Raw genomic sequence first — 25,721 nt, forward strand, 5'->3', positions numbered from 1 at the left:
CGTATCCCACCGGGAACAGGAACTACGCGGCAGAAACCGCGGGGCGTCTGCTATCTATACTTATAATAAATCTGTAGAGAGGTCAATTCTGTACATGAAATATATTTCCAAAATAACTATCAGGGGGTGATTAGTGATCGATACTGATGCCAAAAATGCAATCAGTAAAATTTTTGTCTGTCTGTCTGTCTGTCTGTCTGTCTGTCTGTCTGTCTGTCTGTCTGTCTGTCTGTATGTTCTTTATAGAAACAAAAACTACTGGACGGATTTTAACGAAACTTGGTACAATTATTCTACATACTCCTGGGCAGGTTATAGTATACTTTTCATTACGCTACGATTAATAGGAGCAGAGCAGTGAAGAGAAGTGTTGAGAAAACGGGAGAAGTTACTCAATTTTTTAAGCTTCCGTCGCGTGTACAGCCTTAATGGTTAAAGCTACATAGAAATCATGTATGACGGAAATGTTCTTCTTAAAATTATCTATAAAAACACAACAGCATATATATGTCTATTTTTTATGGTTGACTCACAATAACACGTGTAACTCCCGATAGCTTAGCAGTTTGGAGCTTTCTAATTATATTTGTCTACTCTTATGTTTATAACACTCATCACTCATCCCTAACTAAAAAAGTTTACATTATTACCTATTCAATAAAAAAAGAATCATAAAAATCGGTAAAGCAACACCAAAGTTATACAAGAAATACGCTAAGCCATCGCGCGTGAATACTAATTCATGCTATATGGCTTATTTTTGTGTACCTAACGGTTGCCGCGCTCGACGCGACTCGCAGGGGTCGGGGGGGGGGGGGGGAAATAAATAAAGATAGGGGTAGGGTAGGGTAGGGATAGGGTAGTGGTAGTTGAAAGTTTACAACGAATTTCACGCAGACGAAGTCGCGGGCGTCCGCTAGTTTAGTAATATAAGTTTTACAACTGACTCTAGTGTAATTAGTATTCTTAAAATATATATATTAAATAGTGTAGGAAATAGTAGTCTGAGACGGATATGACGTCGTTCGATCTTGTATCCGTAAAGAGTAGGGAGTTAGAAAGTGGTAGAGATCGGACGGGAACGACTGGCGATAAAAGACGCTCGCCGTACGGTCAGCTTCAGTATTCTCGTGGCGTAAGGGTCGTCCACATTTCTTGTTGAGTAATTCTATATTAGGATAGGCGGGGAGAGTGACTTGAGTGGATAAGGGAAGTTTTAGTTAACTGTCAAAGTCTTCCTTAATCCTACACACAACATTCACAAGTGCGTGACTCCATTCAAGGTCATTCTCTGCCATACTAGCGTCTTATTTCGGTTACAATTTGATTTGTTAATTAAGTTGTCCTGAAAAATATTGTGAATCATAAAGTTTACTTCTGAGTCTGCTAAAAATAGTTTATTAATGAATTATGATACTCTGTCTTCAGTTTAAAAAAATTGTATTTAACTTACGATAAAATAATAACCAAATGTATTCTGATAAGTTTAATGTTATTATGATGGTTATACATTTTTTTTTGTTGTATAAAAGTATAAATATTATTATAATTAGCTACATAAGATATTTTACTTTATTTTTAATATACGTACATATTTAAATACACATGACTAAAGAAAAACTAAAGAATAAATATAGTATCTTGATGAAAAAAAATAGAAATCCATATTTTTCTTTAATTAAGTACAAAGCTGGCCCGTAAATTTTACACGTATGATGAATACATTTCTCTTAAGTATATCATTTAGGACAGAATTAAAAAAAAAGATAAATGTCTTTGTTAAAACTAATCAATCTAGATAGTTTTATCTCCTTGTAGCTGAAGTGGCAATGGGCGGGGCACATAGTTCGAAGAGCCGATGGACGTTGGGGTACCAATGTGCTGGAATGGCGACCCCGCACTAGAAAACGCAGTGTTTTTCGACCCCCCACCAGGTGGACTGATGACATCAAGCGAAGGGATTCGCTGGATGCAGGCGGCTCAGTATCGTGATGTTTGGAAGTCCCTACAAAAGGCCTATGCCCTGTGGACGTCCATCGGCTGATATGATGATGATGATGATGATGATGTGTCTCGTACAGGCCTTGGTGTGGAGTGCACGTGATCTGGCATCTCCATACTTGGTGTTGACACAAAGAATAGAGGAAATGGTCCAAAATTGTATGAAGTCCAAGCTTACCACAAACTTTTACATCATCATCTTTCTTCTTCTTCTTTCCTGGGCCCTTTCCGCACTTGGCCACTAAGGGCAGGCCGTTGTATGTAGTTCCATTTGGTGCTGGTCCCCGCTGGAGTCACTCCAGCCAACCGAGCTCGCTCCAGAAGCTTAGCAGGCCTCTCAGGTCTCCGAACGCCTCTTGGAGTGTTGCTGGAGATCCAATGTGTGCTGCGCGTTGTTTGGACCTCTGCATCTAAGCATAACGCATATCGGGGTTTCTTCTTCCTCCATGCATGCTCTGCACAGAGGACTGTCGGTTATACCTAGAACCGAAAGGTGTTTATTTAGTGAACAGTGCCCTGTCATTAGTTCCATTACTGTTTTAAGTTTTACATTGTCATATCTGTCCATCTTATTTAAAGGCGTAAGTGGTACGAAATATTAAAAAATATATATTACTTATTTGCCATATCTTGTTAAATATGTCCAATATTCCTATTCCCCTCCAACTAGTAGGGAAATGCTTAATAGCCCTTAGGGTACGAAATGTCGAGACGTTATGGAATCGCTACGGATTGACTAATAATAACTTTAATTGATAGAAGAGCGCCATCTTGTAATATCACTATAGTTCGTGCGCTGTAGCATGGCGTAGGTGACAGTTCGTTTTACTCTAGAAAGTTTGTCGCGATTCACGATAATAGTTCGTAATATGAACGTCATAAGGCAACTGTCACCCGCACCGTGCTACAGCGCACATAGTATTAAACGTGGGATTGCATTATTATCTTTTGCGTGTTATTAGTTATTTAGTTCGATTTACTCATTATTTAAAACCCTCAGTCTTTAATTTTAACGGTTTTAGAACTGGCCTGAAATGGACCATCATCCTCAGACCAATTATAGAAGGACCTGTATAGCACTCATAGTCACGAACAAAATTCTGTCTGTCATTTTCTGAGGAAAACGAGCTTAGATTTGGTATATATCGTTTTTTACACAATTCAATTAAACAAAAAGGTATTTTTACGGAGCTTTTTAACCGACGAACACGATTACAATTAAATCTGAATAAACAAGCTATCCGGTCCATATAGAGGTTGAGTCGAAAAAATTTTTTCCACGTACGGACGTGGAAAAAATTTTTTCGACTCGAAATTTTTTTTGGTTTTTTTTTAAATCTACGGAGATTTAAAAAAAAACCAAAAAAAATTTCGAAAAATTTTTTTTCGGTGGTTTTCTTATGATTACTCGAAAAATATTTTCAAAAAAAAATTTTCAAACTCAGATCCAAAAACTAAACACTTAGAGCTACAATTTGCTTTTTATTTTTTTGCTGTACGACCATTTTTGTATAAGTTACAGCCTGTTGAAAATCCCCCAAAAATTTGGATTTTTTTTCTGCTCCCTTAATTTTTGTGCATAGTATATTTAACATCGATTCTATAGAGACAGTTGTTATAATCGCATTGGATCGTTGATCATATACTTTGACAGAAAAGTAACATCTAGCGAGGCAGGTCCTATACAATAATAATTGGTCTGAGACCATCATCAGTCATTGTGACCCAACATCTCATTAAAAAAGTCAAGCCACATAAAACACCTAAATACTTACATTTTATACAGGGTGCTGGAAAGTATTTCTCAAAACTACAAGGTGTTGACAAGTCCTCTTACAGGATCCGAACTGCATAACTAATATGTTTGTACCTAAAAAAAGACCCATTTATGTTTTCATACAAAGTAAAATAATTCCGACTATCCAAGTAACACACGCCTTTATCTATCCTTGCATTTTAAAATACGTAAAACTTGGCTACGTCATAATTATAAGGATTTGTATAAAGGACACATTTCATGATATTACTTATAATAGAAATATTATTTACCCCGAAAATCTATACTAATATTATGAAGCTAAAGAGTTGGTTTGATTGAACGAGATAAACTCAGGAACTACAGCAGTACTATTCCGTAACTATGTTTTGTATAACTCGCAAGTGCGAGTTTCGAAATCACCTCTATCCTTTACAGTCTTATGTATCGTGTTAGACAGAGAGAGATAGAGGTGAATTCGAAACTCGCACTTGCGAGTTATAAAAACATCGTTACAGAATAGCGCTACTGGTCCGATTTGAAAGATTCTTTCAGTGTTAGATAGCCCATTTATCGAGGAAGGCTATAGGCTATATATTATCCTCGTATTCCTACGGGAACAGGAATTACGCGGGTAAAACCGCGCGGCGTCAGCTAGTATTAATTATAGAACACATGTTCCTTTAACATTTTAAATTAATTTGAGGTAAAGATAACCCCAGAGTTATGGGAAATACTCCTCACCAACTCTGTATAATAAAAAACAATCAGTATAATAAAAAAAAAATTAATCCTCTCTCCGCAGATCCTGAGAACACAAGTTCCAACAACGACAAGAAGATCGAAAGAAGCAAACACATAGACAACATAAGCACACTGTTCCACCACACCAACGCTACTCCCATACGCTCGCAGAAGGACATCGGCTACGGATGCTGCTTCTGCGACAAGTTCTACATCAAACCGGCTGAACTGAAACAGCATACGAGAGATATACACCAAGACCAAATCCTCAACATCATGAGGGACAAATCTCTGAACGACTACCACGCAAAACTGGACATAACAGGCTTGCAATGCAACGATTGTAAAACAGGAATAGCTGATCTAGACGCCATGATGCGTCATCTAAAAGATCACGACAGAGACATTCATTTGGACATAAACAACCACATAATGCCTTTCAGTTTCGAAGGCGATGAGTTACGCTGCGTCATATGCAAGGCAGAATTTATCAAATTCAAAAAATTAGCCGAACACATGAACAAGCATTACAGGAATAGGGTCTGCGATGTTTGCGGCGCGGGTTTCATCAACGAGAGATCGTTTCAAATACATTTCAAAGTGCACAAAAAGGGTGTATTCTCTTGTAAGTTTTGCGAGAAAGTTTTCGACACGTTTGGGAAGAAGAAATCCCACGAATCAGCCGTCCACATACATTCGCAAATGTTGAGTAAATGTGGATATTGTAATAAGAAATTCAAAACGCACAGGAACAAGGAGAAGCATATATCCAGCGAGCATGGAGTCCGTTTAAAAGAGATCAAATGCAAGCTTTGTGGTAAAGTTTACAAGACTGCCAACGCTTTAAGGGTCCATACGAGACGTGATCATTTGAAGGAGAGGCCGTTTGAATGTCAGCTTTGCGATTACACAGCGTATGGCAGCCGATGTCTGAAAAATCACATGTTAAAACACACAGGGGTGAGGGAGTTCCAATGCGACGTTTGTCTGAAGTCTTACGCACGGAAGAAGACGTTGCGGGAACATATGCGTATCCACGAAGATGATAGGCGTTTCAAATGTGAGCACTGTGGTATGGCGTTCATACAGAATTGCAGTTTGAAGGGGCATATGCGGTCGAAACACAGGGATTTGATGCCATCCGTGTGATCCAAGGATGTCTTTTTTTTTATTCTCTACAAGTTAGCCCTTAACTACAATCCTGATTGTAAGTGAAGATGCAATCTAAGATGAAAGCAGGCTAACCTATTAGGAGTAGGATGAGAATCCACACCCCTTTCGGTTTCTATACGACATCGTACCGGAACGCTTCCATTTTAGATTGCATTATCTCTTACCATCAAGTGAGATTGTAGTCAAGGGTTAACTTCTAAAAAATAAAAAAAAACAAGGCGAGGACCAATTAAGGAAACTTCAATCGAACGCAGGACCTCAATGACAATGAGGCAATATTTTAATACTAAGGCAATAAAAATGGCATCTATGCGAGAACTTTTCAGCTTAGCTGAATTAAGGTGGCAACTGAAAATTAGTGCTTGGTCATGATTAAAATGGGCTGATAATAGTGGCGTGCAATAAAAATAATTGCCACAATTTATATTTTTAAATAAAAGTTATCTATTTTTTGTTAGATTTGGGAGGGTATTTTAGTTCCAGGGTTCCCAACTTAGGGGTTTCCCCCCCAGATTTAGGGGGCAAATAAGTGAAATGGAATTTTTTTAGGGGTCTGAAATTTTTAGGGGTATTTTCAGGGATTTTTTGACTCTTTAATATTTTTAAATTGATGATAATTTTAATATTTCTTTCTTGACCTAGCGACTTATAACGACATATAATACGTTACTCTACAACCACTCTGAGGCAACTGGCGGCAATTTTCATCGAATAAAAAAAATTGTTAAATTTATTCATTGTCAACATATCTATTGTATGATTTCAAAAAATCTGAATCTTCAGACGTAATATTTTGTCTGTATTAAATATAGACTTTTGAAACATATTATAGCATATTATTTCTAAATTATTATGAATTTATATTTTTAGGGGGACAACTCAATAATTAAGGCGATTTTAGGGGTTTTTGACACAAACTTTAGGGATAAATATTTTGGAGAGTTGGTAACACTGTTTAGTTCTCACGGTCAGTTGAACTCAGTGTTGCCAGAAGGTTACTTTTGTAACCTTTTAGGTGATTTTTTGACTGCATTGGTAACTTTTAGGTTACATTAATAAAAAGGTTACTTTTACGTGATATTTCGGAATTTTTAGAATTAACTTACAATTTCGTATATCTAAAACAGAACGGTCGTTAAATCAAGAAATGCGGACAAATGCTCAAGAACTCATCGATGTCTCTGTGTCAATCTCACTATAAATGAAGACGTTACAATTGACGTTGCGAAATAAGCAAATTGCAGTCACATTGAATTTCTTAAAAAAATCAAGTATGAATTTAAGAAATTAACGTCTATTGTTTTTTAAATCCTTGCTCTTTAATTGTATTTTTCTTATCCCATAAGTAAAAGGCAAACAATCGGGGCCTTACTTAAGATGATTCTATTTACGAGTAAAATCTCCTTCGGTTTGTAGTAATTTAGTACTTGGCTAGTATTCGTAACAGACAGATATTAAAAAAAAAAAACAAAATTACTTTAACCCCCAGAGGCTGAAATGGTGGTTTAGCCATGCTGTGGAACGCAAAAAGCAAGAGTAGTAGTAGTCAAAAGGTTACTTTTTACACAAAAAGGTTACTTTTTTTAATATTTCGGGTAACTTCTCATAAGATCCAACTGGCAACACTGGTTGAACTTGAACTACCGAGCAGTAAGGTTGTGTAGGTTGATATGCTACAATGATGTAATATTGGATTGCATAATAAATACAGATATGCCCTGAATTATTGCTATACTGAATTATGACTGCTATGATTTAATTTTAAAATATGTTATCCATTTGTTAGTTAAATGTTTTGTTTAATGTTTTTTTTTATCTATAGCTCAATTAAAGTCTTTTGTTATAAATTTTATATTATACCATATTTAGTTACGTATCTTATGATTTGTCATAATATTAGTTTGTAATGTATATTATATACAATTGGGTATTGTATGTAGAAAAAGCAATAAATTTTCAAAGTTATTGGTAACTTTGTATTTCTTTTCTACCTCCAAATCTGATAGTAAATTACATTGTTGTTTAGGCACGTGTAAATAGTACCTAAAACGATTTTTAAGCGGGTGTGGTTATGTAATACCTATATTATGCTTCAAATATGTGATCGCTTTACTGTGTAAATTCAAATAGCATTCTATAGCTAATCTTACCTTTCGACGTGTTTGTTAGTGCTCGTTCGATTGGTAGGTCTTCTTTCACATGCAGCAAATGACCACACTTGAGTTTGATTTGGTACAGGTACAGCGGCGCGGAGCTGGTTAAATTCTTTAAATTTGGTGCGGGTTCAAAAAATGCGACGGTTAGCGGCGAAGGTCAGTCGGTCACTGCCATGCATTTGTGACAATTAAAGAATTTGATGCGAACGATGACTGCGTGTCGAGCGAAACTGTGTCTTATAAGACTAGCTATAGGTGCTTAAATCAAATTGACACAGTTTGAAGCGATCATCAAATATGAAATAATATTGGCGTTAACAATTGTTTGCATAGTTATTATGTTTCCGGAAGACTATGCTATGTTTGGAGTTTATCTAACGATCAGAAATGAGGAAATCCGCAGAAGAACCTTTTTTTTTATTCTTTACAAGTTAGCCCTTGATTACAATCTCACCTGATGGTAAGTGATGATGCAATCTAAGATGGAAGCGGGCTTACTTGTGAGGAGAAGGATGAAAATCCACAACCCTTTCGGTTTCTACACGACATTGTACCGGAACGCTAAATCTTTTGGAGGTACGTCTTTGTCGGTAGAGTGGTAACTAGCCACGGCCGAAGCCTCCCACCAGCCAGACCTGGACCAATTAAGTAACCCTTAATCGGCCCAGCCGGGGATCGAACCCAGGACCTCCGTCTTGTAAATCCACCGCGCATACCACTGCGCCACGGAGGAGCCCAAAGTCAATGACATAGCTTAGCGAGTCGCGAAGCTGAAGGGGCAATGGGCAGGCCTCAGTTCGAAGAGCCGATTGACGTTGGCGTCCCAAGTTGCTGGAATGGTGACCCCGCACTGGACATCGCAGTGTTTGTCGACCTTCCACTAGGTGGACCGAGGACATCAAGTGCGTTGCCACCAATGATGTTAAAGTGAACAACCAAACGAAAGCAATATTATAGTTGTTTGCTGTTGTTGTTTTAGCAAAATTAAAATAATGATCTTTCCTATAAGAAAATATAGTATAAGATGTTTTCTTTAGTTATAGGTACGTTTAAAAGACTACTGCCATCTATTAGCGTTTGTGAAAACTAACCGTACTCTAGTTTGAAGTGAGTGGCCAATAGATGTCTCTTTTTCATTTCAATTAATTTGGTTCGATATTTACAAGCGTAGTACGCCTGCGCCAGAAATTAAAAACTGACGAGAAGTCCATCAGTATTCGTGAGTTTGCAAAAGTAGGCAGCAATGAAAAGCCTATTTTTGCAAACTCCACCACGACACTAATATGTACCTACTCTTAAAAGAGACTACAATCTACTATGTTAATCTAATGTTTTGTAATGTAATGTGTCTAATGTTTTTGTTTTATTTTGTGCAATAAAGTATAAATAAATAAATAAATAAATACTACACATGATACAGTGAACTACCAAACGGAAGCAGTATTTAAGTGTTAGCTATCATTATTTTTATTAATCTTTTTTCTTCGTCAGTGATATTAGTAGATATAGATTATTTACAAAAATAAGAATCAATAAATAAATAAAAATAAAAAAATAAAAAATAAAAAAAGCCTTTTATTTCTTCTTATTTACAGAAGGTGATAAGTATTTTAATTTGTTAATTCATAATTTTAAAATGTTTATTATTTTCTTCCCTTTTATTTAAAAGATGAACCCTTTACGGTGAAGGCCTCCTCTAGGTGCTGCCATTTTGATCGGTCTTTTGCCTTCAGTAGCCATTTTTTGCCGGTGAAATTCATGATGTCGTCGACCCACCGATAACGTGGTCTGCCTCAGCCTCGTGATCCTTTAAGTCCCCGCCATTTCGTTATTCTGACAGTCCAGCGGTCATCTGTGACTCGAGCGACATGTCCGGCCCATTTCCATTTGGCTTTAAGTGTGAAGGTTAGGGCGTCGATTATTTTTGTTTTCTGCCTGATGATCGAGTGACGGATTTTGTGAATTTTTTGATATTAGTTATGCTTCGTTCCATAGCTCTTTGGCAGGTCCTAATCATTGTTTTTGCCTTCTTGGTAAATTTCCAAGTCTGGCAGCCATAAGATAAAGTAGGTAGGATGCAGGTGTTCATTATTTTACTTTTCAGCTTCATAGGCATTTGGCTTTTCAATACTTCTTTCACACTCCAAAATTTGTTCCACGCAAATTTAATTCTCCTTTCTATTTCTTCTTCGTTCCTATCATTCTGAAAGGATATTTGTTTGGCTAAATATATATATTTATTTATGAATTCCAGTTGCGTGTTTTCTACTATTATTTGAGTTTCTATATGGTTAGTTATTATTTTTGATTTACTAAAATTTATTTCTAATCCTGCTTTTTTGCTTGCTTCGTTCAGTGAATTCACCATGAGGTTCATTTGCGCACTACTTTCTGAGAAAATGGCTATCGTCAGCAAATATCAGATGGCTCAAGTACCTTCCCCGAATGTATATTCCAAGATTTTTCCATTGTAGAGTGTTTAGGGCTGACTCGAGCACGGCTATGAAAATTTTCAGAGATAGCTGGTTACCTTGTTTTACACCGCGTTTAAATGGTGGACCTGTTGATTCTAGTTGGATCTTACTTGTGCTATTTTCGTAAAGATGTTTCAGTATTTTTATGTATTCTTGGTTTATATTTAAGTTTAATTAGCAATGTTTTCCATATAGCCTGGTAAGTCAAGCTGTCTAACGCTTTTTTGTAATCAATAAAGCCTATGTAGAGTGGCTTCCGGTATTCTTGGAATCTTTTTATCTCGTCATCCTGTAGTAATGAACTTTTTGGTTGGTCGCCATAATTTTTTCTTGATTTTTTCTGTACTGCAGCTGCAGGGTTGATCTAACCTGTACGTGATCTGACGAGAACGGTAAGTCGATCACCTCGATGTTAGTGACATTGCCTTTGAGATTTGATAGTATAAAATCTATTTCATTTTTTGTAGAGCCGTCCGGCGATCTCCAGGTCCATGCAAAAGACAAGCGAGATACCTAAATATCGTTTATAATGTCGAGTGCTGTGTTAAGGAAGTGTAAAAACTATATAAATATACATAAATTTAAAAACAAAAGTGTGCAGCGCTCAGTGGAGTCGCTAAATTCTGATCACTTTTTGCGGTGATTTTGTATGGACGTAGGTAACTTATCTATACTAATATAATAAAGCTGAAGAGTTTGTTTGTTTGTTTGTTTGATTGAACGTGCTAATCTCAGGAACTACTGGTCCGATTTGAAAAATTCTTTCAGTGTTAGATAGCCCATATATTATCCCGGTATTCCTACGGGAACGAGAACCACGCGGGTAAAACCGCGCGGCATCAGCTAGTCTATAGTATAAAGTTATCATTGCCCGCGGCTAAAACTTGAACTAAAATTGACAGCGCCTTACACAAATTATCAAAATAATGACAATCTCATCATCAACCCATATTCGGCTCACTGCTGAGCTCGAGTCTCCTCAGAATGAGGGGTTAGGCCAATAGTCCACCCTGGCCCAATGGTATTGGAAAATAATGTCAATCAGCACCATTAATTGAAACATTAGCGCCGCGTCTGGGGGACTTCGTTCATGAAAAGGACTTTAATGTATGTACATGTATCGGATGTCAAACCGTTGGCGCTGCAGGCATATGGGCTTATTTGTTTTCATCTACAAGTTAGATCTCGACTACAATCTCACTTGATGGTAAGTGATGATGCAATCTAAGATTGAAGCGGGCTAACTTGTTAGGAGGTTGAAAATCCACACTTCTTTCGGTTTCTACACATCGTACTGGAACGCTAAATCGCTTGGCGGCACGTCTTTGGTAACTGGCCACGGCTGATGTCTCCTCAATCGGCACAGGGATCGAACTCAGGACCTCCGTCTTGTAAATCCATTGCGAACACCACTGCGCCACGGAGACCGACAATTTGGGTGAAGAATTGGATGGTAGATGCTAGCATTAAAGTGTATCTTTGTTTTAGGCATAGATTAAACAGATATAAATAGAGACGCACAGAACACGACGGTGTCGTAGCCGCTCCAAATACGAAATTCAAAAACGAATACATTCTCGAGTCAGTACGACACGAACCGTCGCATCAGTAGCTTTCAATATTATTCATGAAAAATGGCATCTTACGTTTTTAAATATTTTAAAAATTATTCACATAAACTAAAGAAATAAGGAGTATTTTTTTTAATATAATAATTTACGTAATAATTGTTGTTAGTATTAAAATACATTACAAATTATGAAAAAAAATTTGTGCGGATGTCAAGGAGACGCGTGACCTTTTTTTTACGGGTTTCACCTGCTTCACCACATGGCTTAGGCTGCGCTGCCAGATCGTTCTGGATTTATTCTTTACTAGCTGACGCCGCGCGGTTTCACCCGCGTGGTTCTCGTTCCCGTAGGAGTATGGGGATAATACATAGCTTATAGAGTTCCTCGATAAATGGGCTATCTAACACTAAAAGAATTTTTCAAATCGAACCAGTAGTTCCTGAGATTAGCGCGTTCAATCAAACAAACGAACTCTTCAGCTTTATATATTAGTATAGATTCTGTGGTTTTATGATGATCGTGCTAAGAAGCAGACATCGTGATTTGATAACTACTTGGGAAAAGTAAATAAAATAAATTGTGGAAATCGTAGGTAGGTAAATGAAACAAAAACATGTATGAAGATATTTAATTTTGTCACTGCATTTTATATGCTCGGGAGTATTTTTCATAACCGAAAATGAATTAAAAATGTTCAAGGAACATGTGAAAATTAATATTATTGGAGTAATAGTAGATTGTTATACAAGGGGCTAAAAAGACCCATTATATACGAGGTATTTTTAGGGCCCGAGTAGAAGGCGAGGGCCGCCTAAATAGAAACAGAGTTTATGTTTATTTTATTATTAATAAAAATATGTATTATGTAAAAAGACAATATGATGGAAATTTACATCATCATGCATTTATATATTTGGCGCAGTACCAAATAAATAAAAAAATATTGTTTACTCAATCTTCTTTATTCTTTATGATAATTTAAAAACAATTATTATTTTTTTTAAGCACAAATTGACGCCACATTTACTACACGAAATTGTGGAATAGCCTTTACATTTGGGAAATTTGCACCGGAGTGACCCATCCACTGTTGGCCAATGTTCAGCACCATCTTTTCTTATGTCTTTTGGAGGTGGTGGTGTTGGAGAACCTTTTCTTTTTTTTGATAGTAATTCCTCTTCTAGTGAACTGGTACTAGGACGACCTCTTTTAGCGTCTTTGGTGGGTCCTCTGTTGCATAGCACAAAGGCCAATTCATTTCTGAATTGGCCCATTGTAAGTAGACTCTTTTTGGGTTCACCTCTTTCTTGAGCATTTTTTTTTATATATAATTCAAGAGTTTATAATAGCTAGATCTAATAAATGATAAAATATACGCAAGTACCACTTTTTAGACCTTATTGTTATATGGTTTCTGCCCAAAAAGCTATCCATGAGATCTACTCCTCCCATATGTTTATTGTACTCTTGGACAATAAACGGGCAAGTAATATAAATTTTTCCTTTTATTGTCCTGTCATATCTATTGACTTTAGTTACAGGCAATGCTCCAGCATAAGAAGATAGCAGGGTTACTATTTTATTATCTTTCCAAGCCACACAACTCAAATCTATACCATCATGCACAGACACACTTTCCTCAAAACTACCTCTGGAACTTATTTGGAATCCTGTTTTGTTGCACAGTTCCCACTGTGTGAATGCCTGATTTAGCTAAAAAAACTAAAAATGGCAAAGATGTATAAAAATTATCAAAGTATATGATATGGTTTAACCAAGATCTGGTTCATCTGTGAGCTTTTCTGTATTCTCTCGTCCAGAATATACCTCAAACTCGTGGGCATATCCCATCAAATCACAGAGAACATATAATTTGAAGCCCCATTTATGGGGCTTCTTAGGCAGATATTGTTTTAAAAAATGCCCTATTTTGGTAGAACACATCTGTTCATCCACAGAAAGTCTTTGATCCATTGGCACTGTGGCAAATCTCTCATTGAGATAACAGGGCGGATTTTATAAAGCCTGTCATGTTCTGGATGACCTATAGGTTTGTGAAGATCATTGTTATTAAAATGTAATGATAACTTTATTTTCTCAAACTTGTTCAGTGGCATTGTTGAAGAAATGGGCTCATATCCAAACTTTGGCGACCAGTATGATCTTGTGCTAGGAAATTTGATTACTGACAATATACCAAAGAACTTATACAAATCATATTCTGTAACTGTTATAGATGAACTGGGATTACTCTGTATTATGTATAAATTTGTCTCCGCTACTAATGTTTTGATAAAATCTTCAGTGATAAAATAGTTAAAACATTGATATGGAGTTTCTAGGTGTGATAGACCACCTGGAGCAGTAGAACTCCCCAAGAAAGTAATTTTATATTTTTTTGTCATACATCAGATTCCTTTTTTTCCAAATCAAATTCAAATTCTTTTGTCAAATGGAAAACTGGATGAAGACTGCAAATTGGATGAAGTTGATGGGTGAGAGGGTTCTTGATCTTCTGTTTCTACAAGAGGAGGATCAATGTCAGCAGTTTCATCCACATCATCCCCATCATCATCATCATCATCATCGTCGTTCTCCTCCTGCAACACTCTTATAACGTCAACAGAATCGCGGTTTTCATCATCGGAATCTTGGTCATCGAGGTCATCTTCTGAGAGCCAACCGCCTTGTAACTTACTAAGATAATCTTCAATATCTCTTTCATTCAAGTTTCCCTAAAATACAACATAAAATAAACATTTACAAATAAATGTTTGCCCTACATTACAAGTGAAATTACTGCATAGAGAGTAAATTTCCATCACATAGTTTTGAGCAATTTATTTACAGTGTTTTGATATAAATTGTACATAAAACAACAAAAACATGAAAACAAACCTTATTTCCACTCATTTTCACTTTTACTGTATTTTATATATCCGTTTATTTCCATAAAACAAACTAAAATCTCGCTCCTTTTTTCCGGTCACAACAAACAGCGGAATGACAAGTTCTGTTTTGTTGTACGCAATAGTCGCTTAAAATGTTGCCAGCAACAACAAATTTACAGTACAAGAGGTTTGAGTACCTTTTTTTGTTGACTAAATACTATGATTGAAATTTCCCTCACCATGCAAAGAAGGGTTAAATGTACAAAGTCTACAATTTTTGATATGATGGGAGATGCTTTTACCCGGCAACATAATTTCCGACTGTGAAGATGAATAATGAGTATTTGAGGTAAACGTGCGAGATAATAGTTTAAAAAACTCCTTTCGTAAGTGAATCCATTCGTTGTTGTTTTCTCCACTTTACCTAGGTAGGTATTTAAGTAAATGCGTATCGACTTTGATGGTAACAGATTGAAAATTTCATCCATCTGCAAATTAGGATCACCATTCTCACTAGATGAAGACAACAATAACAATTAATGTTGAACAAAATGTAAGTTACGGTCACAAATTTACAATAAATTTCTTTAAAAAATCAAGTGTGTATTATTCACGCTAATTGTTTTTAAATTCTCGCTTTTTAATTTTATTTTTCTTTCACATGAAAATAAGGCAAAAAGGTATTACACCGTACAGGATGTCCCATGTCTTCAAATCTCGCTCTATTCGCAACTCAATAAAAATTAAATAAAAAAATTAAAGCATTCCACAGACAAGAACGCTGCATTTCATTCCAATTTAAAGTTTTTTATTTATTTTTCAAAACAATCAGGGCCTTACCTATAATGATTCTATTTTCGAATAAAACTTCCTCCGTTTTATAGTAGGCTAGTGCTTGGCTAGTACTCATAACAGACAAAAATTAAAAAAAGAAAATTACTTTAGCCCCTAGAGGCTAAAATGCTTGTTTGGCCCCGCTGTGGGATGGTAATATGACAATGTTTTTGAGCAAGAGTAGTGAAAATAATATTTCTTTGGTAAACAGATATTAAAATTTGTTCCATACTATCCTTATAATTATGACGTAGCCAAACTTGAAAGTTGTTGTTGTTGGGATTGAAAGGGGTTTCAAATGAAAGCGCACTGAAAGAGAATATTGATGAAATGATCGAAAGTTTAATTAATAATTTCATGACATTAGGGGTGTTTCAAAATTTCCAAATTTTTTGTTTATCAAAACAATAATTATGTATCTCGGTGTAACATTCAAATAACAAGTCACTGTTAGGACTTGTAGTCCAATAAAACAAAGTGGAACTTGATTAATTCTGTATTAGGTATTAGATCACATGAAAATCTCTTACGGGCCGACATTACAAAAGTAGACATTACAGGAAGAGTGGTTCATAGATTAAAGAGAGTGTTGCCAAAGTGAAATATTGTATTGTTTTCTCAACAGTCACTACATCGTTTTTCGTCGTATTTTCGTTTTTGTGATCATCAAAAATATACCCCATATTTCAATTACACCGTTGTTGGCCGACAATATAGTCTATTTTAAAGTAAAACTTCTTTACGCACGGTTGATTTAAGAAGTAAGTTAGTGTAGCGTGCGTACCGCTATCCACATGCGTAAAGAAACAGTGTTTATTTTAAACTACCACTAGATGGCGTTCCTAGAGAACTTCGAAACAATCCCTATTTGTACACTTCACGAACTTGTTCATAGATGGCGCTTTGTTATTCATTTTAGAAATAAGTTTTACTTCAGTTGTGTGGTCTATGGCACACTTGTTTTTTTCTCTCGACAGTATACATCGTTGACGCTTGCTAGGCGTACTATCTAATTCACTTAGCTATCATTATCGACATAATCACTGTGATGCCCTTTCATATGCCCTTTGAGACTGCATTTCTGCACAATCGCATGTCCGCAGACCACACACACATATCTCCTGTCATTATTGTGTATACGCATATTATCCTTCAGAGTCCTTTTCTTTACTTACTTTACTTCTTGCATACAATACATTCATACGTCCTTTCACCGTTATGTTTCACCATATGTGCCTTTAATTCAGCAGATGTATAACAATTGTAGGAACAGACGGGGTATATTTAAATCACGCCGCTATTCGGCGATATTAATATATGTAATCGATTATTTACAATTTTTTTTCAAAGAAACAGTGTTTGTTATTATAATTTACCAATAGGTATATGGCGTTTTTAGATAATTTTGAAACAATCCCATTTTGTACACTTCACGAACCTGCTGCGATGCAGTTATGGCGGAGACTCATAGATGGCGCTTTTTTGTTTAATCAAAGAAGTCTTACTTCAGTCGTGTGGTCTATTGCACACTACTATCTAATGCAGTTAGCTTTCATTATCAAGATGATCACTATGATGCGCCTTCATATGCCCTTTCAGACTGCATTTCTGCACAAACGCGTGTCCGCAGACCACACACACATACCTCCTGTCATTATTGTGTATTCGCATATGTTCCTTTAGAGTCCTTTTCCGTGCGTACGACTTCTTGCATACAACACATTCATACGTCCTTTCACCGTTATGTTTCACCATATGTGCCTTTAATTCAGCAGATGTATAACAATTGTACGAACAGAGGGTACATTTAATATCTTTGAGTTCTAAATGTCTTCTTTTCATATGACATGACAAAGCGTAACGCCTTTTGAATAAATTGTCACAGACGTTGCATTTGTATCTCAATGGGGTATCCCCATGGGAGTCTACCATATGTTTTTGTCTATGGTGGTAATCTGCAAACCGTTCCAAACAATAAGGACATTTATGCTTTTTAACCATATTATGTACAACATCGACATGAGATTTATATTTAAACATAGTTGTGAATGTCTTCTTGCATTTATCACAAGGGAAATTCCCTTTAAAATGAGAGCATTTTACATGAGTTTTCAATCTACTTTTGGTCACATATCCGGCACCACATTGATCGCACACATAATTCCTAAAATGTACGTTCATATGTCTCTCAATAGCTCCAAAAGTCTCGTAATGACCACCACAATTCACACATTCATATTGGTTTTTAGTAAACTTAAATGGTATAACTCTATCACCGAATTGTGAGTAAAACTTCTTTTTATGTATTCTACTCAAATGCGTTTTAAGTTCGTTTAAGTTGGCAACAAAACTATCACATATAGTACATTTAACATCTGTTATATACACATAGACTATTAGACTCTCTGCTGGTAGTTTATTTAGTAGATTCTTGATATTTCTTCTACAATTTTCTTCTAACTGATGTTGGTGTAGTTTTTCGAAAGTATCACAAATTCTACTGCAATAGTAGCACTGGTATCCAGGTTTCTTCTTCATCTTGAAAGCTGTGACGTTGGAATGTTCTAGAATGGTCGAGACATTGTTGGAATGGGCTAGCTTCTCTGTAATGTAGAATATCTTTGGTGACTTGCGAGGTGACTGTTCTATTAAATTCTTTATTGATTTTGCTGGTATTATTTCATCTGTAAAGATATAACATTTTATCAATTTAGATTTATATTAATACTAGTGGACGCCCGCGACTTCGTCCGCGTGAAACTTTCAATTACCCCTACCCTACCCCTACCCCTTCCCTAACCTACCCTACTAAGTAGGTCCTTGTATTTTAATATGAACTTTATACAGTAACAATAAAGCTCAAATTTACTACGTTTTACTTAAAAAAATTGTATGGGAAAAAGAAAAGGGCTATTTTTATGGTTTTTCCGGCAATCATTCGAATTTTTCTCGCCGTAATTGGGCCAGCGTGGTGGACTATTAGCCTAACTTCTCTCATTCTGAGAGGAGACTCGTGCTCAACAGTGAACCAAATGTGGATGAGGATCATATGTTAATCTTAATAACCAAAAGTGACAGCTTAACATTCTCTTCGAGGCACAGAGTGTGACACCATTACCTTTACCACACCAAGCTGAGAATTTTTATTGAATATTTCTTAGTAGAAAAGCTCAGTCTTAACCAGCCCAAATAGGATTTGAACCCAAAGTGATCCAAAACTAACTACTAAACTGAGAAAAGCTCAGTCTTAAAAAGCCCAAATAGGATTTGAACCCAAGACAAAGTGATCCAAAACTAACTACTAAACTGAGGCAGTCTCGCTTACCTTTCAACAATTCCAATTGTTGGAAGAAGCTGCTATTTTTGAGCATCACTGCAGTAGGCAGTGGCGCCAACATGTCTGCTGAGAACCGTTGCAGCAATGCTTCCTCCCCTTCCACAGCCTCGTAGTCTGACAACGCCTCGGACGCATCTGAAAGTAAAGGTAATTTTTTCAAGTTAATTAAGTGACAATGCATGTCTAAGGTGGAAGCGGGCTAACTTGAAATTTTCTGTGAGACAAAAATAAAATATAAAGCGCCATCTATGAGCCTCCGCCACAACTATGTCACAACAGGTTCTTGAAGTATACAAAAAAGGAATGTTTCAAAGTTAGAGAACTTTGAAAACGCCATCTATTGATAGTTTTCAATAACAAACACTATTTCATGGTAGCAAAAATAAATTGGTTTGACAATATATGACAAGAGTTCTTTTTTTTTTTATTCTTTACAAGTTAGCCCTTGACTACAATCTCACCTGATGGTAAGTGATGATGTAATCTAAGATGGAAGCGGGCTAACTTGTTAGGAGAAGGATGAAAATCCACACTCCTTTCGGTTTCCACACGACATCGTACCGGAACGCTAAATCGCTTGGCGGTACGTCTTTGTCGGTAGGGTGGTAACTAACCATGGCCAAAGCCTCCCACCAGCTAGACCTGGACAAATTAAGATAACCTCAATCGGCCCAGCCGGGGAAGGAACCCAGTTCTTATTGTATGGCAATAAAAATATATAATAAACTTCCTCATAGTCTAAAAGAAAAGCCCTGGTCAATATTTCAATGAAACATTTACAATTAGTTAAAAAAAAGTTATTATGACATTCAAGATTATTTTATGGACATGGACAGTTTCTAATTTATTATTTAGTAATTGTGACATTGCATTAATTTAGTTTAATTTTTTTCTTTGTTCAAATGTATTTCATTATAGATAATACATACACCAGTTATGGTAAAATGTATATAGGCTCAACCCCACCCGACCCAAGGATAACAAAGAAACTTATGAACCTCACATGAGATAAGTTGAGAACAGTAGTTGGCTTCATAACAGGTCACTGCCCACTAAACAAACACCTTTCAATTCTAGGTATGACAGACAGTCCTCTGTGCAGAGCCTGCATGGAGGAGGACGAGACACTGCTACATGTTATGCTCAGTTGCAGAGGCGTAATGGAACAACGAGCAACCTACATTGGCTCCTCAGCGACACTGCATGAGGCTATCGGCGACCTCGGCGGCCTGCTAAGCTTCTGGAGCGAACCTACACCGAGGAACCCACGCACAACGGACAATCACATGGCTAAGTGCGGAAACGGCCCAGAAGAAAGAAGAAGAAGATATCGGCTCAATTCTATAAGGACCATCATGTTAAACCTACATTTTCATGAATAAACTATCATTCATTCATTCATTCATGGGGGAAAGTCACTGATAAATCTTGCTATACTTGTGATGTAGCTGTTGATCAACTTACCATCACATTCGTAAGTAATACTGTCCAGTTCGTCACTCTGTTCAAGTTTCACTGTGGCGAGGTTTTCTGGCTTCACATCTATTTCTGTAGGTTTTGGTGTTTGTCTAACTGTAACAGAAATAATCATCATCATTAACAAACCATGTTCAGCTCACTGTTGAGCACGAGTCTCCTCTCAATAAGTACATTTATGCTGGCCCAATGTTGATTGGCAGACTTCACAGGTAGAGAATTAAGAAAATTCTCAGTTATGCATGTTTCGTCATAATATTGTATTTCCTTGACAAGTGATATTTAGAATTTAAATTATTGTGAGTGTTTCGAGTTTTTCATATTAGTTTTTATATATGGGGCCCTTAGTCATGAGCTGGTTCTTGCAACGGCACAATCCAAATGGTCAAACAAACCATGCAATTGAAACTAGTTGGGTATAGTTATGTTAATAAATATATTTTCTTTCTTCTTTCTTTCTTTCTTTATTAATGTTGTATTGCGGCTTGTGTGTCGGCTGCTCCCGTCCAATCAAAACAACTTGTCATAACATGTTTCGGTTATGCTCCGGCCTTATCTGATATTATCCGAAACTATTATTTCGGATTTGGTTACTGTTACGGAGCTCCTTAACATCCCTGATTCAAAGCATTTGTAGAAAGAGAATAAAACTGGCACATGACTACATGCCTTGTTACTGCACTGTTGTCCAAATTAGTATCATTTATTAAATAACAAAATCAGTTTTATTATTACTAGTTTAACGTTACAAATACCTGCCTGACAGAAATAATTGATTTTAACAAAATACACATTTTAAGAAATACTAGCAGCTGTGAATTCTATTATCCAGTGGCGTAGTGTGCTTTGGAGGGGCCCCGTATCAAAATTAGTTGGGGGGCTCAATTTACAACATTTTTCATGAAAGAAACAAAAATGATCCCTTAAAATAAATATGACCTAAACCTATGTAGGATGTTTCCAACTTTTAGGCGCACGCTTAAGCAAGGAATTAAGTGAGATTGTGGATTAAACTTTACAAATTTTTTTTTTTTTTTTTTTCTTTACAAGTTAGCCCTTGACTACAATCTCACCTGATGGTAAGTGATGAAGCAGTCTAAGATGGAAGCGAACTAACTTGTTAGGAGGAGGATGAAAATCCACACCTCTTTCGGTTTCTACACGGCATCGTACCGGAACGCTAAATTGCTTGGCGGTACGTCTTTGCCGGTAGGGTGGTAACTAGCCACGGCCGTAGCCTCCTACCAGCCAGACCTGGACAAATTAAGTTCAAATTCAAAATTCAAATTCAAAATTCATTTATTTCAAGTAGGCTCAGTTTACAAGCACTTTTGACACGTCAGTTGACTATTTGTAAAGATTCTACCACCGGTTCGGAAGGCAGGTTCTGCTGAGAAGATACCGGCAAGAAACTCAACAGTTGCTCTTTTGAAAAAGTCATACAGTATTACAATTTACATTTGATAACAATTAAATTACAATTTCTTATAGTTTTATTTCCTGTGTGAAGGTGGAAGCTGATCCAATGGCCTCCATGCACCTTTGTCGTTAAGGAACTCATCAATAGTGTAGTAACCTTGACTAAGTAAATGTTTTTTAACACATTGCTTAAAGTTGTGCATTGGCAAGTCCATCACAGTCTTGGGGATCTTGTTATAGAAGAGTACACCCAAACCCACAAAAGATTTTTTAACTCTTTGGAGACGATATGCAGAAATAACTAACTTATGCCCGTGTCTAGTAAGACGTGGGTTTAGATCTCCTTTTCGTTTGTACAAATTAATATTTTGTCTCACATAAACTATACTGTTATATATATACTGACAGGCTACTGTTAAAATGCCTATTTCTTTAAACTTTTGACGAAGGGACTCGCGTGATTTTAGTTGATATATTGCTCGAATTGCTCTTTTTTGAAGTACAAATATAGAATGTATATCAGCAGCCTTGCCCCACAACAAAATACCGTAAGACATTACGCTGTGAAAGTACGCAAAATAAACAAGTCTAGCTGTATCAACATCAGTAAACTGTCTTATTTTTCTCACTGCAAAAGCAGCTGAGCTGAGTTTACCTGACAGTTTTTCTATATGAGCACCCCACTGAAGTTTAGAATCCAAGGTCACTCCCAGGAAAACTGTGGAATTCTCTATTTCTAGTGTTTCACCATTGATCATTATAGACTTATCTAATTTTATAACATTTGGTAATGAAAACTCAATACATTTAGTTTTCTTTGCATTTAAAAGTAAGTTGTTAACAGTGAACCAATGCGACACATGCGATATGGCACGGTTTACATCGTCGGAATTATCTTTACTTCTGTCACTCTTAAAAATTAGGGATGTGTCGTCAGCAAACAGTACTATCTCACAGATGCCGCTAACATGGTGTGGTAAATCGTTTATGTACACTAGGAATAGAAAAGGACCCAGAATTGAACCCTGTGGGACGCCCATTGTGTTAGAAAAACCGCGAGACTTTGAATCATTTATGCATACCTTTTGTGTTCTATCACTAAGATAAGAGGCGATGAGATCGAGTGCAACACTTTTTATGCCATAGTGGCTTAACTTAAGTAAAAGAATGTTATGGTCAACACAATCGAATGCTTTGGACAAATCACAAAATACACCAATAGCATTCTTAGCATTTTCCCATGCATCATATATATGTTTTAAAAGTTTAGCACCTGCATCAGTTGTACTGCGACCTTTAGTAAAACCATACTGTTCAGGGTGAAATAAATTATTTAAATTAAAATGACTTAAAAGTTGATTTAAAATGATTTTTTCAAAAACCTTACTAAGTGTTGGCAGTATTGTAATTGGTCTATAATTATTAACATCAGTTTTGTCACCTGATTTAAAAAGTGGTAACAGTTTGCCATGTTTCATTAGGTTCGGAAAGATACCCAAATCCACGCATTCATTAAAAATAATAGCTAAGTGGGGAGCAATGACATCAATGATGTTAGATATTACTTTCACTGACATGCCCCACATGTCTCCAGTTCTTTTTAATTTTAACAGTTTAAAAGTTTTTTTAATGTCTGATACAGTTATATGATGAAATTCAAAAAGAACGTTGCACTCTTTAACATGGCCTCTTAATATCCTCTGGGCTTCCGTAGCAGAAGAGTCCAGTGAATCTGTTAACAAGATAGGAACATTCTGGAAAAAGTCTTCAAAGGCATTAACAACCTCGTTATCGGTGTTTATCTTTTTATCATTGACAATTAATTCAAAACTCATATCACGTGGTCTAATTTTGCCTGATTCTTTATTAATTATGTTCCAGGTTGTTTGTACCTTGTTTTCAGATTTTATTATTCTATCTTTGATGTGTAATGATTTTGCAAGAATACAAACACGTTTGAAAATTTTTGGATAGTTTATTACATGTTCTAAATATGTTCGCGTTTGATTATACTGTTTCTCCTCGTACAACTCGTACAATCTGTCTCTACTTTTGTAAATGCCTACAGTAGCCCATTCGCTAAACTTTAATTTTTGAGTAACATTAATACATTTAAAGTTAAAAATTTTACAAAACTCTTTGTCTATTGTCTTGAACAGCGTACCAAATAGCCTGTCTGGGTGACTATTTTCAAATGAAAGACTTGGAATTTTTGAAGAAATTATGCTTTTAAATCGCTCTAATTTACCTTCAGTTATCGGCCTATACTTGAACCATTGGTTGCTATTGGATTTATTGTTTAAAATAGTTATTATTTGACCACTGTGATCAGAGCCTAATTTATTTATTATCATCTTTTTTTCAATCACACAATTGTAAAATATATTATCCAGACATGTCCCTGAAGTAGCCGTTATCCTAGTAGGTTCATTAAAAGCATGAGTCAAATCAAAACATTTTAAGAAAATCTCAATCTGAACAGCCGGGGATCGAACCCAGGACCTCCGTCTTGTATATCCACCATGCATACCACTGCGCCACGGAGGCCGTCAAAATTAACACATAAGGGGCCCCTGTAGTAGCCCCTGCTATTATCTTTAGTAAATATGGTTTACAAACTTACAATTAACAAATATCCTTTCTTTCTCGTCCAGTGTGTTCATCATAAGGCTCTCTGCTTCCACCACCATGCTGCGGAAGCTGCTAGCCTCTTGCAGGCTCTGCACACATGATGAGCAGATGAGGGAACACCTGGTTGCACACAACTGAAAAAAATCGAAACAGTCTGGAAGTACTGTCCAGGTGGGCTATTTCGATTTTTCTTGTAAACGAGTATATTTTTGAACTAAAACTTTTATATGTATTCTTGACGCTTGGTGAATGTGTTACAAAAAGTGTAATCGGGTGAGGCGAACGGACGTTGAGATGGAGAGATAAAGAAGTTTTACTTCATTTGTGTGGTCTGCAGCACACTATTTTTAACTGACGGTAAAAAAAGGGGGTTCTCAATTCGACGCGTATGTTTTTTTTTTTAATTTTGTTACCTCAGAACTTCGTCATTTCTTAACCAATTATTAAATTTTTTTTTTTAAGTTCCCGTATGTACGAACATGCAAAAACGGAACACTTTTATAATCACTCGCGTGAATGTCTGTCTGACATAGTCAATTATTTTATACGAAACTGGCGATCGACCGCGTGGAATGCGGTTTATAATATACCACATAACAAAAGATAAAATTACTTACATATAAATTAAAACATTCTTGAAACAATTCGTAATAAACTTCGCGTCTTCCATTTGAATTGTATTCTTTCATGAGGTCTCTGTGATGGCCTGTTGATGAACAGAACCTACATTTTCCATAGGAAGCATTAACAATATTACTTTCCATTTTTGAAAATTATTTTTCTATTATAATTTATTTCAAAGAATCAAGTGAATGTGATTAATTATTTGTTAGTAAACACAGATCACTATAGACTAGTAAGTAGTAAATAACACCACAAACGGCTAAAAAGATACAGACAGCTTACTTCATAGAAACTGCTTAGCACATTTGAGAAATTTGAATTTCATTCATAATTTTAAAATCATATAACCACAAATTTCATTCATAAATTTATCCTTTATCTCTCTCATACAAGGCAAATCTTCATTAAAAATCCCTTTGCCCTCTCTTTCTATTCTATGTATATGTAGAATGTGCCTACACGGCGGAAACGGAAATGCTTGTAGTAAATTGAAAATGGTTGGAAGGGGTCGTAGGTTTATTCCGTAGTTAAATTGATTTGTGAAAGTAGGTTATGCCGTACTATTTGTGGTTATCCCATATAACCGCAAAATGTTACCGATCTTCTGATATGCCGGTTTCGTTTATCTCGATTA

General features: G+C 36.2%; 2 protein-coding genes across 2 annotated transcripts in view; one reads left to right on the plus strand and one right to left on the minus strand.

The window, feature by feature from the left end:
* The window catches only part of LOC112047127 (zinc finger protein 1 homolog), a 28,037-nt gene extending 20,391 nt beyond the window's left edge, over nucleotides 1-7,646 (plus strand). Inside the window, exon 5 of the mRNA XM_024084075.2 lies at nucleotides 4,563-7,646. Within this exon, the coding sequence (XP_023939843.2) occupies nucleotides 4,563-5,650 (1,088 nt within the window). The 3' untranslated portion in view covers nucleotides 5,651-7,646. The remainder of the gene's footprint in view (nucleotides 1-4,562) is intronic.
* Nucleotides 7,647-15,920: 8,274 nt separating this feature from the next.
* Nucleotides 15,921-25,534, minus strand: LOC112047128 (zinc finger protein 772). The gene is made up of 5 exons (XM_024084077.2): nucleotides 25,081-25,534; nucleotides 24,456-24,597; nucleotides 20,402-20,509; nucleotides 18,926-19,072; nucleotides 15,921-18,284 (listed from the first exon to the last, which is right to left on the minus strand). The coding sequence occupies exons 1-5, from the start codon at nucleotides 25,225-25,227 to the stop codon at nucleotides 17,146-17,148; spliced, it is 1,683 nt and encodes a 560-aa protein (XP_023939845.1). The 5' UTR covers nucleotides 25,228-25,534; the 3' UTR covers nucleotides 15,921-17,145.
* Between the last annotated feature and the right edge of the window lie 187 nt (nucleotides 25,535-25,721).

Source organism: Bicyclus anynana, chromosome 26, assembly GCF_947172395.1.
Source record: "Bicyclus anynana chromosome 26, ilBicAnyn1.1, whole genome shotgun sequence".
Lineage (NCBI taxonomy): Eukaryota > Metazoa > Arthropoda > Insecta > Lepidoptera > Nymphalidae > Bicyclus > Bicyclus anynana.